The sequence below is a fragment of the Biomphalaria glabrata genome, chromosome 18 (genome assembly GCF_947242115.1).
Source record: "Biomphalaria glabrata chromosome 18, xgBioGlab47.1, whole genome shotgun sequence".
Taxonomy (NCBI): domain Eukaryota; kingdom Metazoa; phylum Mollusca; class Gastropoda; family Planorbidae; genus Biomphalaria; species Biomphalaria glabrata.
In genome coordinates, this window is record NC_074728.1 from 11,204,232 (window position 1) to 11,220,697 (window position 16,466).

The 16,466-nt window shown below is 38.0% G+C and overlaps 1 protein-coding gene across 5 annotated transcripts in view; it reads right to left on the reverse strand.

Moving 5' to 3' along the window:
• The window catches only part of LOC106051226 (basic proline-rich protein-like), a 32,894-nt gene extending 32,436 nt beyond the window's left edge, over positions 1–458 (reverse strand). For all 5 annotated transcript variants that reach the window (XM_056017765.1, XM_056017763.1, XM_056017764.1 and 2 more), the window contains exon 1: positions 270–458. In XM_056017765.1, coding sequence (XP_055873740.1) covers positions 270–303 — 34 coding nt within the window. In that variant the 5' untranslated portion in view covers positions 304–458. The remainder of the gene's footprint in view (positions 1–269) is intronic.
• Positions 459–16,466: the final 16,008 nt, after the last annotated feature.

Consider the following 16,466-nt stretch of genomic DNA (forward strand, 5'->3'; position numbering starts at 1 on the left):
TGTTGCACCCTGGTTTAACTCGACTATATGATTAAATTTAGTGGTGTGCCCTGGTCTAACTCAACGCAATGATTAAATAGTGTGTTATACCATGGTTTAACTCAACTATTTAATTTAATTTAGTGTTGTGCCCTGGTCTAACTCAACGCAATGATTAAATAGTGTGTTATACCATGGTTTAACTCAACTATTTAATTTAATTTAGTGTTGTGCCCTGGTCTAACTCAACGCAATGATTAAATTGTGTGTTATGTCCCCTGCTGGCTTACCTCCAAACAAAACAAAGCTGAACAACCACTTCATCGTCGTGAACTTGGTCGTCTGCTGTCTCTCTTCCGTAACTAGAATGAAGTTCTGGGCTTGTAAGAAACTTGCTGGGAAACCTACGACTTGTTTCTGCCGCCCGACCTGCAGGTAGCTTCACTCCCTAACATTTGACTAGATCAGACAACCGAGAAGAACTTTTCCTCTTGACCGTACCCCCCCCTCCCTATCACCCTCACCCCTTTTGTTTTATTTGGTCATGCGCAGACAATATCATCGTGAAAAAAAAAATTAAGCAAATTTATTTTTGGTCTGTGGAATTAATGGTATGTATGAAGAATGTCGCTTTCTGTTAGATGTCTTCCTTCAACGAGTTACTCTGATGAAATACAAAGGAAGGAACGATGGTAATGCTCTATAAGAATTGAAAGTGAGAAAAGAAATGGAGAATAACAAAGGGTCAGGGAGAGAGACAATGTTTGGAGAGTTTAGGAGAGCGAGGGTAGTACAACGAGACATGGAGGACATTTAGTCAGTAGTTCTATATCCCTTCATAATGGGAACGTTTTTTTAAAAAAGCTCTGTCTGTCTGGTACAATTTTTATTTCTTGCACCTGACAAAATAAGAATTAATTTTAAAAAAATTAACTAGTTAGTTAATTAACTATTGGTGATAATTAATTATTTTGTTTGGCATCGAACTAGGGAAATAAATTGTACTTGACTTATGTGGTGGTGTAAGATGAATTAGGCCCCTTTATAAATTGTGTAGAGAATGAGTTCGTGTGAAAACTAACCATAGAGAACTATAAAACATTCTATTTTCGCAAGCACTTTACTGGCACAGTGATTAGTGCCCAAGATTGAGAAGGCTTGAGTTTTTGTGTTTGTATTCAAATCGTACAACTTTTTAATTTTACAAAGCTTCTATTAACTCACTCTGTCTAGTAAAAGGTTTGTACACATTACTTCTCCCACATAGAAAAATCTCGGATCAAGTGGAAATGTTGCACAATTATTTCTTGGATTATTAGATTATATTTGTTCGATATGTCCAACAAGGGAAGGAAATGGTACTTGACAGATGTAGTGGTATAAATTGAATTAGTTCCCTTGAAGAGGCTTGAGCCCTGGGTTTGAATTGAAGTCGTACGCGATCACGATGCATGCTCTAGATACCCCTCCCCCTTCTTCTCTCCCCCCTCCTCCTCAACCTTTTCCCCAACTGGCCCAGACATTTGATAGGATCACAGCGCAGTGAGAAAGCTAAAAGCAGGAAATTACTCTAAACAAAAAAAAAATGGTAAAAATATTTCTAATCACAGATTTATTAATGTTAGCCTAGATCAGCGATGCCCAAACTACGGCCCGCGGGCTTCTAACCGGCCCGCCAAAGCATTGGAACAAAATGTAAAAAAAAAAGACAAAAATGAAAAAAATAATTTATTTATTTTTTAAATTAAAAAATTAGAATGTTGAAAAAATATTCTCTTTCATTTAGGATTCTCACTCATTCTTTGATGAATTCCATCTTTATGTTTGGTATTTTAATATTTATAGTAAATATTTTTTGTATTGTAAGAACACAAGTGTTGTTTTTTTTCAATGGCGATAAAACTAGACAGCTATTTTTACTTCTTGGAAAATTCCGCTACTGTCTTGAGCTAGCCGTGTCCTTGACACCTTGTGTGTGCAACAAAGAGCATCATCGATGCATCATTTTGGGTTGCGTACTTTTGATGTCAAAGCGATTGGTACAGTAGTGTTTAACGTTTGTGATTGAATGAAATGACAGAGCCTAAGAAACGAAAAGTGGACAGAGCTTTACTTATGTTGTGGACTAGAAGAGTTATAGCCAACATGTTTGATTTGTAAAGAAAGTGTGGCTGTTTTTAAAGAACATAAAAGGCATTATGAAGCCAAACACATAAACACATATGGTGGCATTCTTGGTTTGAGCCGCGAAGACAAGATTGGCAAGTTACGACTAGAGATTGGGGGATTGACAAGAATATTTAACAAAAAAAGACAAGAAAAAGAGTGTGCGATAAGGGCCAGCTGAAGAGTTGCTCACATCTTAAGTAGAGTAATGAAGCCTTTTTCCGATGGCGAATGTGTAAAAAAAAGTGCTTGCTAGCAGTGATGGAAGAAATGTGTCCTGAAAAGAAGAATGCACTAGAAGCTGTCAGCATTTCTCGCATGACAATTACAAGGCGAGTGAAAGATATGGGGGTAAATCTTCATTCAAAATTAAAAGACTGAGCTGCAGAATTCGAAATGTTTTCAAATGCTGCTGACGAGTCCACTGACATAACTGATACTGCGCAACTCTTGGTATTTATTCGCGGTAAAAACATCAATTTTAATATAACAGAAGAGTAAGCAGCTATGTGGAGCATTCATGGTACTACACCTGGAGAAGACCTGTTCAAAGAAGTGTCAACCATCACAGAGGACCTTGCTCTTCCTTGGAATAAATTAGTTGGAGTGACTACTGATGGTGCTAGAAATATGGTTGGATGTCACAGCGGGCTGACAGCATGAGTTATTTAAAAAGTTGTTGAGTCAAATGGAACTGAACCCCTGCGGCTTCACTGCATCATTCACCAACAAAATCTCTGTGGAAAGGTTTTGAATCTGGACCATGTGATGATGATTGTGCTCAACACTGTAAATTTCATCAAATCACAGGCGTTGAATCACAGAATTTTCAACGATTTTCTGACAGAAATAGAGTCCGAATATGAAAACGTTTTATTTCACAGTGAAGTGCGGGGCTGGTTAAGCCGAGCAAAGGTGTTTAAACGTTGTTTTTTTATTTGAGACACGAAATTGAAATATTTATGACCGATAAATCAAAACAAGTGCCACAACTGAACGACCCCCTCATGGTTCTGGGATTGGGCTATTTTATACGACAGCACATCTAAATGAACTCAACACCAAACTTAAAAGGAAAGACAAATTGATTTCGCATGTGTATGCAAACATATGTGCTTTCCAAAAAAATTGCATCTCTTCATTCAACAGGCGGAAAAGGTGCATCTTGTCCACTTTCCAAATTGTACCACTCTACAAAATGATAAGCAGCTAAATATGTCTTTCCCTAAAGAAAGAATGATCCAACTTCTGAGGCTCTTGATGAATAATTTCAGTAAAAGATTTGTGGATTTTCAGAATTTAAAAAATGAAATCCGTCTTTTTGAAAATCCGTTTGCAGACGATGTGTCAAGTGCCCGACAGATCTGCAACTGGAACGGATTGATTTACAAAGCCAGACATCCCTGCTTGACAAATTTCAGCAGACCATTGACTTCTACTCTATGTTACCTGCAGAAACTTTTCCAAATCTTCGAAATAAGCGCTAAGGATGATCACAATGTTTTCAAGCACTTATTTGTGTGAACAATTTATTCAATGATGAAACGGGCGAAAACCAAGTGACGTAATCGACTCACGGATAAACATCTTGATTCAGTGCTCCGACTTGGTGTTTCATCTATGCAGCCAGATATTGAAAAGATGGTTTTGGATAAACTTCACGCATCACATTAATTTATGTAAGTAGGTCCACAAATAAAACTTTTAAAAGCTTATTGTATTTTTTTTTCTTTTTGGTGTTATGGCCCGCGACACGAATGTCGAAAATTAAAATGGCCCGCAGACCGAATAAGGTTGGGCATCACTGGCCTAGATCTATTACAAATTTAATCACATGACTGATTCAAACCAATTGATAAAATTACACTCAATATAAGCATTGTTCTTTAAAAAAAGTTGAAACTTTGCACAGTTATTCAATGGCATAGACAATAAGAATTAATAAAAAAAAAAAAAAAAATTTTTTTTTCAACCAACAAGGGAGATTAATCTTTCAATATTCACGGGTATCGCTAAATATTTAGGATTTTGTCCCCTTAGCTAATTGTGCACGTTATTTATCCCATACCCGTTCTAGTATCAAGCTGAAACTTAAAACATTGTACCTAATAAAGCATAAATTCCTTGAAACATCTATTGTACCTAATAAAGCATGAATTCATTAAAAAAATTAAACACTTAGTCAATTAATTATTGGTAATTAATTATTTTGTTTGATATACAATATAAGTTTCAACTTGGTCTGCGGCAGAAATAAAGGTGTACAAACTTTTACCAGGCACACAGACAGACTCTTCACCGGCATTCAAATTCGGGACAGCTCGGTTCTAAAGTTAAGCGCCGTAGCCTCAGCCACCACTACCCCATAGAGAGACATAATTTAGTGATTTAATTGACATTTAGAAGATAAAATTTGAAAGAAAACAACGGAACAATAAGAATTTGGACATGTTGACTGTCGCAAAACGTGTCGTTAGACCTAGAGCTTAGCATCTAGGGCGGATAACTTCTGGTCAACGCGGTATAGAAAGGGTTATTCAGCTAGGAAGGGTTCATAAGCTAGGTATTTTCAAAGGCATAGGATAATTTTGTGCATTTTTTTTTTACAATGAAAAATCACATTTTATTCCTTCCCACTTATGGCTTACTCTATATGTTAGGACAAATTCTTACAAATGATCCTTTTTCCCAAAATGCCTTTAGAGCATGGAACGGGTTGCCTGAGTAATTCAGGAAAACCAACGACTTAGCAGAGTTATAGTCACTGATTAACATGCATGACCAAATAGCTCAAAGTATTAGGGGGGGGGGGCTTACAGAGATCAATATGACGTCCTTGACATTGTTTTTTTGTCTATTTCATTCACAATCTCATTAAATCTTCCTTTTTATTTGTCACGTGATAGGTTTCCTTACAACGCCTCCGCATTCCCTAATATCGTTCTAGTAAGGCTTGAAGAATATAAACCAGATATTAAACATTGAAAATTTACAATGAAGAGATTACCATGTTCAGCCGTGGTTTAACTTAATCTAAGTTAACATAGGCCTATATTTTAAAACGTAGGCTATATGTTTAATATAGGCCTAGGTTTAATACATATGCCTAATTGAGATGTTAAATACATGAAATTTGTAACTTTTCTTTTCCATATTTACAATTCAGTCATTCACAATTCCTTATTATTGTTATTTGTAAACGATAATTTTATTACAATTTGAAATAAAATAAGGGAGCTAAGTCTTGACGCTTTAAAGCCAAAATGCTGTCGCCATTTTTGGCCCTTGTCAAAAGAATATATTCCTGTCAGGAAGGGGGAAGATACTGCTAGGGACACGGGGAGATAAATCTATGTCATGTTTCATGAGGAAAACAGGGTAATTTTATATGACAGCCTCCTGCCATACACTCATCTGCTGGAGTGAAGTTTTAATTTTAGTCTCGCTTATCCACGATATCCGGCATTTATAGAATACGTGTGAGGGGCTAAATGTTGCAAGTACACACGAAAACCGCCCATTTTGTTGTAGGTTGGTCCGAATTTGCGGAAATGTTTATAAGCTCTACCAGAAATAAAAATTGAATGGTCTAGTATTCATTTTGCTTGCGGTGTCCACTATGTGCACCGGAGCAGTCCCACACATTGGACTTTTCAAATCAATATTTTATTGAAGCGCGATGGCTGAGCGGTAAAGCGCTTGGCTTTCGTACCGGGGTCCCGGGTTCGAATCCTGGTGAAGACTGGGATTTTTATTTCGGGATCTTTAGGCGCCTCTGAGTCCACCCAGCTCTAATGGGTTAGGGTTAGGGTTAGGGGTTAGGGTTAGTTGGGGAAAAGTGAAGGCGGTTGGTCGTTGTGCTGGCCACATGACACTCTCGTTAACCGTAGGCCACAGCCACAGAAACAGGTGACCTTTACATCATCTGCCCTATAGACCAAAAGGTCTGAAAGGGGAACTTTACTTTATTTTATTGCTATTGTTAGTAGACAGAAGTGACTAGATTTAAGTGTGGGATTCTAGAAATATGCATTTAACACACACATTTGAAAACGCTGCTTATACTCTTGTTTCTAATTCTTTTTACAAATGTAATGGTCGTTGTGCTAGCCAGATGACACCCTCGTTAACTATCGGCCATGAACTTGACATCATCTGTCCCCATAGATCGGTCTGAAAGCGATACTTTTACCCTTACACTTTTTACACAATGACTACTCCCTATAATACTCGTTGTAGATTTTTTATTGATGCAGGCAATTTCATACAGTTTTATATGTATCCGGTATATGTGTGGTGGGTTTGGCACAGAACAAACTAAATGACATAACGAAGGCAACTCGTAGGACGATTCCAAACTTTATTATACACTAAAGACCTGCCAAAGGCAAACATAAAACATAATTACAAATAAACATAAACTAAACATAATTAATAGGCCTAAATACTAGATCTAACGAAAAACAAAAAGAAAATCTTATAGTGTGAACCAATCATCTCTTTTACAAACACAAGAGAGATATGGAACACCAACAAACATTATAAAAATAAATGACAACATAGTTCTCTAAAAATAAATCAACTAGTTCTACATAACACTAACATACATTGAGTAACATTGTTTGAAGAGTTTCGCTCTTTCCTTTCCTTACAAAAACTATAATTACACATAACAAATCTATACACTCACAAATATACTGTTTCTTAAAAGCCAGTATCTAAACACTTGTAAAAATACATTTACAAAATGGACAGTTGCCATTCTATATAGAATACTGCAGGTACGCATTTCAATAAATGAATTCATCTACATGCTGGCTTCTAAAAATAAGAATAGTCCAACATGAACAAAAACCGCGGTAGTGATATTCTATATAAACTACTACCGGTAATTAAATTTACAAGCTAATATGAATAAGTAAAATGTGATTACCTGCAGCCATACGTGAACACATGGTGTAGAACCAAGCACAAAAGGGAGTGGAGACGACTTAGGTCCAGTAACATACGGACATTACAGCGATAAGAGATGCCGGTCGAATGGACAGTGCCCACGTTGGTCTGCCTTGTCATGCGCGGACACAAGGTGCCATCTAGGGTGAAGGGTCACGTGGATATCGGGGTGGCTGGTGTTTCCTGAAAAGGTATCCACTCCACTACATATGTATTATACATAGACTGTAAAACATAGACAAATTCGTATCTGATCGTTATGTATGTAAGTCTTTTTTAAGCTGTAAGGGAATTCGCCCTGAAACGTGTAAAATCGCTCTTTTATGTCTGAGAAAAGTAATGCCCTACCCAGCGTAACTGTTGGACCATAAGAAGTCTCTCTACACTAGTCTATACGGTGCATACCGGCGTTCGCAAGGACATCGCTGTTTGTAGTTCTGTCTTGCCACCGTATGTTCATGATGGAGCTCAAGCATCTGTGGTGAAAGCGCTCAAGTAGTCTTAGTTGTTTTCTGTATAATACCCATGTCTCAGATGCATATAGAAGGGTTGAGAGAACCACTGCTTGGTAGACACTTTTTTATAGGCAGGCGGAGCGATCTATTCCGCCAAAACTCTCGCCTTAAGGCGTCCAAAAGCACTACTGGCCATGGCCAGACGGTTATCAACTTCCTTAAAAGCGAGGTGTCATTCCATACTATGCATCCTAGATATGTGAAGTGGTCTACCACGTTAAGGGGACGTCCATTTACGGTGATCTTTGGGGCTGAGTAGGTTTTATTGGGTCACTTCTGGAACATGACTTCTGTTTTCCCGAGGTTTATAGATAAACAGAAAAAGTCGGCAGCGTACGCGAATTCGTTGACCGCGATCTGGAGATCATGTTCTTTGTGGGCTAGCAGGGGGCAATTATAGGCTTAGAGAAGCTCCATTATGACCATTTCTTTTGTTTTTGTATGGGATAGTAGACGTCCAAGATTGAACACATTGCATTCTGAATAAAACCTGATGTAGATGCCTTCGTGCAATCGCTGCCTCATTTGACCCAGCACTACGCCAAAAAAAGATAGCGAATAGAGTAGGAGCAAGTACACAGTCTGCTTCACGCCATTTTCTATTGGGAAATGATCGACATGTTACCATTGTGTCTAATCTGTCCCACATGAAACTGCTTGAGAATGGATAGGAGCGTGGTTGGGTATCTGACCCTGGCTAAAATCATCCATAAACCATTGACCGTGTCGAAAGCCTTGGTGAGGTCCACGAAGGCTGCGTATACATAGGTTTATATAGTATACTAGACTGAAACCTAGTCTAAAATCAAGCTAAGTCAAAGACTCTAGACAGGGGCGGACTGGGTATCAAAATCGGCCCGGGCATTACCATATAAACCGGCCCACAAATGAATGGCGTCATATCATGGGCGTTTTTCGGTGAAGGGGATTTTTTCTACCCCCCTCTGCAATGTATTTGTATGTAATTAATCTTCATTACATTCCGACTTTTCATTCTTTCGGGCGTTTTTGTTTAGCCTAAAGTAGGTTCTTCTTTTAATTAGTGGAAAGACAGTACACACCACCAAGAACAGCTAGGCTGTCAGCGCTCCCCCAGCTGGGTCTGAGGCTTCGCCCAGATCCAAGCATTATTTCCGTTATTTTAAGCTTTAAAAAAATGCATATTCTGAGGTAGCCTATCTACAGTGCAATTAGCTTGCTACTCTTCCGCAAAAAATTCATAAACCAAATCTGCTATTCACTGCACTTAATTAATGGAGTCCAGCGACTGCTAGAAAATGGTAACTATAGTTTTGCTTTAGTTTTTGTATTGGAAAGGGGGGGGGGGGATAACCACAAAACTCCTTTTGGCTACGCTTAGGAAATTCGGTGACTGTAGTTTACTTAAGTTGGCTGCACTGGGGCATTAAGTAAAGTTTCCTTTTCAGACTATGAGATCTGAGGCAAATGATGATTTGAATCCCCCCTCCTCCTCCCGGCTACGCCCATAGATGTAAGCCTAATTCTCTTCAAAATATATATAGTTTGATAACTCATCGAAAACTGGATGTATGCTTGCGTAGGATTAAATAATGTATTTTATATTTTATTTTTTATTTTATTTTACATGCATGTAGTCTGAAAACTATAAACAATACAATAGCAGCCTTAATGAGTTTGAAACTTTTTTGGTATTACTTATAGATTGCAGGCGTTTCTTCAAAAAAATAAGGTAGTTACGTCCTACGCATTTCATGTGTCAATCTAGTCATGCATGTTGATCTGTGACTTAAAATATGCTAAGTAATTGGTTTTCCTGGCTGACTCAGGCAACCCATTCCATTAAAAGAAGAGAATGCAGAACGGTTAGAGAGGCACTTACAAGTACATTCTCAAAAACGCGAATTGTATATGAATATATCATGACCCTTTATTGAAAATATAAATCTCCTTTCATTAAATATAGATGTGACAGCGCTATAAGCCTATAAATTATTATAATAATTATAAGAATTTCCATCATTAATGACTTCATACTAAGCATAAGTTTGGCATTAATTATAATAGTAAAAAAGATATGATTTAGATCTAGATTTGTCTTTTTTAAATTAAATAATTTGTCTTCTGTCTTCTAAATCTTATGAATCACAGACGGTCCTTCAAAAGAGAAGTTATTCACGTCCGTTGCGTATTCTCGTGTCCTGGAGTGCGTGCTAGAATTGTTCAGTAGTGGGGACCTAGTGATTATGAGCCTAGTGTTCCGTCTGTCTGTCTTCTATCTGTCTTCTACCTGTCCGTCTGTCTTCTACCTGTCTGTCTGTTTTCCAACTGTCTGTCTGTCTTCTACCTGTCCGTCTGTCTTCTACCTGTCTGTTTTCCAACTGTCTGTCTGTCTTCTACCTGTTTTTCTGTCTGTGGCTACTACTGTCTGTCTGTCTTCTATCTGTCTTCTACCTGTCCGTCTGTCTTCTACCTGTCTGTCTGTTTTCCAACTGTCTGTCTGTCTTCTACCTGTTTTTCTGTCTGTCTGTCTTCTACCTGTCTTTCTTCTATCTGTCTGTCTGTCGTTCTGTTTGTCCTCTACCAATCTGTCTGAGTCTTCTACTGCCTGTCTGTCTTCTACCTGTCTGTCTGGCTTTGTCTTCAACAATCTGTCTTCTGCCTGTCTGTTTGTCTTCTACCTGTCTGTCTGTCTTCTGTCTGTCTTCTACCTGTCTGTCTGTCTTCTACATGTCTGTCTTCTACCTGTCTGTCTGTGTCTAAAACTATCTGTTATCTGCCTGTCTGTCTGCTACCTGTCTTTCTTCTACCTGTCTGTCTGTCTGCTACCTGTCTGTCTTCTACCTGTCTGTCTGTCTGTGTCTTTTACTGTCTGTCTGTCTTCTAACTGTCTGTCTTCTACCTGTCTGTCTGTCTTCTACCTGTCTGTCTTCTACCTGTCTGTCTGTCTGTCTGTCTTTTACTGTCTTCTACCTGCCTGTTTTCTTCCTGTCTGTCTTCTACCTGCCTGTTTTCTTCCTGTCTGTCTTCTACCTGTCTGTCTTCTTCTTGCCTGTCTTCTACCTGTCTGTCTTCTTCCTGTCTGTCTTCTTCCTGTCTGTCTTCTACCTGTCTGTCTTCTACCTGTCTGTCTGTTCAAATAACGGGCCTAGGATGTGGTATTGACGCATGCGTGGAACCCTAAGTTGTGGCCATGTTTTGCTTGCAAGTGCTATTTTGCCTGTCTGAAACTGGAATCTGTTTTGTCTTATGACCACTACGTATAATTGATGCATGTCGTTGTAGTCTATGGGTGGTGAGTGTCAGTATGGCCCCCTCCCCCTCTACACTTTACATTCATGTTTGGACTCAAATAGATTCACGAGAACCTCCGAGAAAACGTTCATGAAATTAGAATGCTTCAAATTAACATTCAATTTTTTTTCTGCCCAACCCTATTGTTATTCATTTAGTGCGCACTATAGGCCAGGGCAGATATACATATACCATAGACTGGCCAAGGAAACAAAAAAGTTTATTGTTTGTTTTTAAAATTCTTATTGTAAAAGCAAAATACTTTTTTGTCCGTGAGGCTGTAACCGTAGTACAACGAAATCGGAGACTGTCGACTTTCACCGGTGAATGTTAACGCGTACATAGTCGCTTGTTGGCTGTCTACAGTACTCTCTACAGGAATATGAATGTTAACGTGTACATAGTCGGTTGGTGGCTGTCTACAGTACTCTCTACAGGAATATGAATGTTCGATAAGTTGTGGTACAGAGAGTCATTATCTTAATCCTAGAAAGATCTTTGGTGATACATCTGTCACTTTCTGTGCTGCATTAATGAGTAGCCTACAATTATAACAAAGTCTACCAATACAGTATGTAAGTTTTCAAATTAAGCATAAATCTCTATTGATAGATTAGAAAGTGTCAAACTTTTTAAGTGAGTAGAGAAGCCGAACCGAATCAACTTCTATATGTGAATATGTGGATCCTTTCATTGAGTATTGGATGGGACAGCGCTGTAAGCCTATACATTATCAATGACTTCATACTAAGCATAAGTTTGCCATTAATTATAATAGTAAAAACAAATGATTTAGATCTAGATTTGTCTTTTTAAAATTAAATAATATTTTTTTTTTGTAAGCCTTAAGTGTAGTATTTTTAGATTGATGTTATTAAAATAAACAAAAAGGAAACTTACTTTTTCTGTATAAATCTCATATTGAGCTGTGAATAAGTTGAGTGGTTTGCAATTTCGTGGCTCTGTGTGTTTGTTAAAGTTGATTCCTATGAAGTAGGGGCCTAGTGTTAAAGAGCTTCTTCTTTTTCCTCGTTCTCATTTTTATGTTGGAACGTTCAGATGACAGACCAATATACGAGATGAACTGCGCAGTGGTTTCCAAATCAGGGAGCTCTCCATATAGTTTTCTTTCTATTGGCGTGTTTTGGGGCCAGTGTATTGTACGGCCTCATGGTAAAGTGAACAGTTTTGAAGGACATGTTGTCTCATTCTGTTGTGTCCGGTTCTGAGTCGTAAGATTAGAGTTTATAATAGGCATCATCTTTCTTGTGATTCGCATGAGAGCGTGTCCATTTCTCATTTATTTTATTTACTATTAGTTTCTTCATTTCTTCTGTGACGAGTGTAATTTAATTGTGAATTTGTTCTCCCACTCTTGGCGAGTGTGTCAGCCTTCTCATTTCCTTCTAGTTCTATATGTGTTGGTATCTGTTTTATCCGTTAAAGAGCTAATTGTCGCCCCAATTGTTTTTCTGCGTTATATCAATGTTTTCTAACTTAACCTATCTCATCCCTCTTTTTCGTTAACTGCCAATGGAACGATCAAAAGACGGGGGAGGGAAGGTGCAAAAACAAAAGGGAGTGTCATCAAACGTATATGCCGACCAGCAAAATAATTAGGCCAAACACAGCCTCGAAGACATCAAAGAAGTGTTGAAGTTAATGCCGCTCGTGCATAGCAAAAAGTACGGTCTAACGTTTTGCAAATGATAATACGTAGGCTACAGTGTATAGTGTACATTTTAAAAAAAGTTTTGTTGAATTTCAAACAAAATTAAGAGTAATAAATAAATTTAAAAAAAAAAGGAAACGTGTTCGGGCATCTGTGTCTCGCTGCTGTAGTTTTTTTTAAAGTTGTCTGCATTGAAAAAAAAAATGATTTTTCCTTGTTCGCGACCAGACCGGCCCATTTGGTACCGGCCCACCGGGCATTTTCCCGTTTGTCCATATAGCCAGTCCGCCCCTGACTCTAAATCTAGACTGCCTAGAGTTACATTCCAGAGTAAATTCTGATTATCTTTGATTCTATTTCTACTATATTTATAACCAAGATATATATTCTAGAAGTAGATCTATACTGATTCTATAGTTACAATTCGAATTCAAATTCGAATTTGAATATTTATGATTATATAGATTACAGATTATTACTAGATTCTATAGATCTATGACTATTATTATAAGGTCCATGGCATGTGTGAGATCGATTTTTCAAAGCAACTTTAATTAATGGACATTATCTAAAACAAATTCATTCATATATTCACATATGAATTTTTTTTTATTTATAAGCTTAGCTTTGTTTTGGACCAATATCTCACAACGACTGATAAGAGAAATTAGGTATAAACATCAGGAGAAAACACGACCCCTGAACTCAAGAAAACATTAAGAAATTAAAACACAAAATAGACACTGGGATTCATAACCAACGAATATTCACAATTGATTACAGTATAAACACCTTTTTAAAAACATCTTTTTAAAAATCATTAAATGTTTTAAAATCACAATTTTTATTTCTACAATAATTTTATGTGTGTGAAATTGTGTATCGAAAAATGCCGGGTACTTGAAGTAAGCTAGTCCTAAAAAAAAGATACACAGATCTTGGGTAAAAGACTCGTCAGATAAAGTACTGTAAATATGTAGTTTTAGGCGCTTGTTTCCGGTCTTTTCTTTCTATGACCTCTATCGGGTTTTATCCCAACTACCGGTATTTTTGTGCAGAATTTTTTTCTCTATCAGGCACACTTAAAATTATAACTTAATAATGTCAGTTTAATTTAAAAAGAGAACTGAAAAATGCAAAAGATATATAAGGAAAAAGGTACTTCCGGCCCAATTTATAATTCTAGTTTTAAACCAAAGAAACGAAACGCATAAGCGCAACTAAGCCCAATGAAAACTCATGAAGAATAGACAAAATTATTTGGTGTGCCAATCATACACGCGATAAAAAAAAAAAAACGGCATTACCAGCTATCACTTACTAAAAAAATTATTGCAAAGACGAATGTACTTTCTAATACAAAATCTTAATTTTAGTATTATGCTAAACTCTACCCAGATTGGGCCCTGCGCATTCCGTTTCGCATAGGGCCAGGCAATTAGATTACGAGACAAGAAAAACATAAAACATTTTTTGTAAACAAAGCTTTTATTATTAAGTGTAATTGTATCAATCAGTCTGAATAAGTCATGTAATGATTGACCTAGACTTAATAAGTCATCGCAATTAGAAATAGTTTTACCAATTCTTAGAGTTTAACTTTTAGCTTTCTCAATGCGCTCTGATCCTTGTTGATGTCTAAGAGCTGAGCCGAAGGCTCTTCGAGCTCTAAGTTTGAAAAAAAACCTGTTTGGTCGTCCAGCCGAACAGTAAAAAAAAACAAACCTGTGGGAACACAGTTCTGTTTGAGAGGGACCCGAGTCAATGCCTATGTAAAACATTGCTGTTTCCAATGCCTTTGGCCCCGACGCATGCTTGGCTGCACATGGCCGAAGGCCGAGGGCACCGGGAGCCACCGTCATTTTCCTTCGTTGTACCAAGCTAGCTGTGTGGGAACCGCCATTGATGTAACGGTCCCTTTGAGGAACAGCGCATGGATGTGTGACGTGTTCGTGGGGACTTTTTTACAACCCCGCCCGTGCTATGGGTTGACTCTCGTCTACCCGTGGGCATCCCCACGGGAGTCATGTTTTGCTACCCATTTTGCCTAGCCAATTCCTCTTATGGCCGTTTCCACGCGGGCGCCACGATGAGGCAGGGCAACGTGCCCGCGGCGCTCTGATCCTATCACTTATCTGGATCAGTTGTGAAAGGGGAGGGAAGAAGATGGTATCTTGGTGAATGGAGCAGAGCTGAGAGAATATGTTCAAGAAAGATGACTAGAAAGAGAGAAACTAGTCAAGGAAAAGGTTGACATGATCGTTTTGTTTTTTTAAATGCATAAACAAATGTTCTCTCAGCTTAAGAGTCCTCAAGGGGACTAATTCAAATTATACTACAACATCTGTCAAGTGTGATTTATTTCCCTTGTTCAAGATATCAAACAAAATACTTAATTACCAAAAGTTAATTAACTGATTTTTTTTTTTAAATTGATTCTTTTGTTGTCAGATAACAGGAATAATTGTGCAAAATTTCAGTTTACTTCTAGAATGGGTGTGGCAAAGATATCGTGTACAAACTTTTTAACATACATACAGACAGGGTTAGTTGATGAAAGGGGGGGGGTGAGCAGGAAGGGGTAAAAAAAGATGATACTAGAGTTAAGTAGCCAAAACTATGTGTGTGCGTGTGTGTGTGTGTGAGAGAGTGAGAGAGAGAGAGAGAGGAGCGTAATAAAACGAGCCGTTCCAATCCAACGAAACAGATACTATAATTCACTAGGTATAAGTATTGTTAAACACTTCTGAGCTGTGTGTAATTCGTGTAGGCCTAAGTCAAACGGAGGTAACACTCAAATAAAAAGAGGGCGGGTTTTACTAAAAGATCAGAAAAATAGTAGGACAATAGAGATTGTAATAAAATCAACGGGCGTAACCGGTGGATAATGCTAGTGTTTAAATAAATGAATAGATCTTAGAATTAACAATAACAAGTGGAGTAGCCTACTTTTTTTTATTTCGAAGTCAACATTAAATGGTATCATGCATTAAGGGAGAGTACTACAGTAAAATAGAATTTGAAATAATATTGCATTATCTACCTTTAGTAAACTTGAAGCAGGTGACCAATGTTGTACCTGTTAAATGTTGGCCTCCTTCAAAGGAAAGACAATGGTTCTTTCTGTAATGAGATAAAAGCCTAGACATGAACTATGTTCGCCAGTTCCACACTCTCCAATCAGCTCATGCATCTAATGGAAGGGCAAGAAATCGATACAGTTGGGATCAGCAGGGTCGCAGGCTCTACCTGGATGAAGCACTGTGTGTTGCAAGATGCCGAAGTGTCACTAGCTCCTTTATTTTTTTCTCCGGATTATCTCCCGAAACCTTTCCCAAGTTTGGGCAACTCAGAAGAGGTTTGATTTCAGAGTTTTCATTCACCTAGGTGGGCAGACAACCAAGGCTAACGAGTCTCACCTGTGCAACCAATATCTGTTCAACACGTGAAGGCCAGGAGTTGGACTGGTTGTCAGAGGCAATATGAGACACAAGCCATTGGAAGTATTTTATAGGTAAAGGAACGCTTGAAACCATTACCACTACCAGGAATAATTGATACACATGCTGTGTACTGTTGCGACACAATTAATTAATAAAGTCTCAAAATGAACATACAAGAGTTAGTGATGAAAAGTAATAGAATCACCTTCACCTATCCCTTAACCTGTTGGACCGTTGGGGGACCACACAAGATTTGTCGACCGTCTTTCTCCATTCCTCTGTCTTTTGCCTTCGATAGAATTTCTTTCAATGACAGGCCCGTCCATTCTTTGATGTTGTCTTCCCATCGTTTTCTCTGTCTGCCTCTTCTTCCTTTTCCCGGTACTGTTCCCTGAAGGAAAGTCTAAGCGCCATGAAGACCTAGTAAAATGGCCATAGAGTTTTAATTTGCGCTTTTTACAGTAG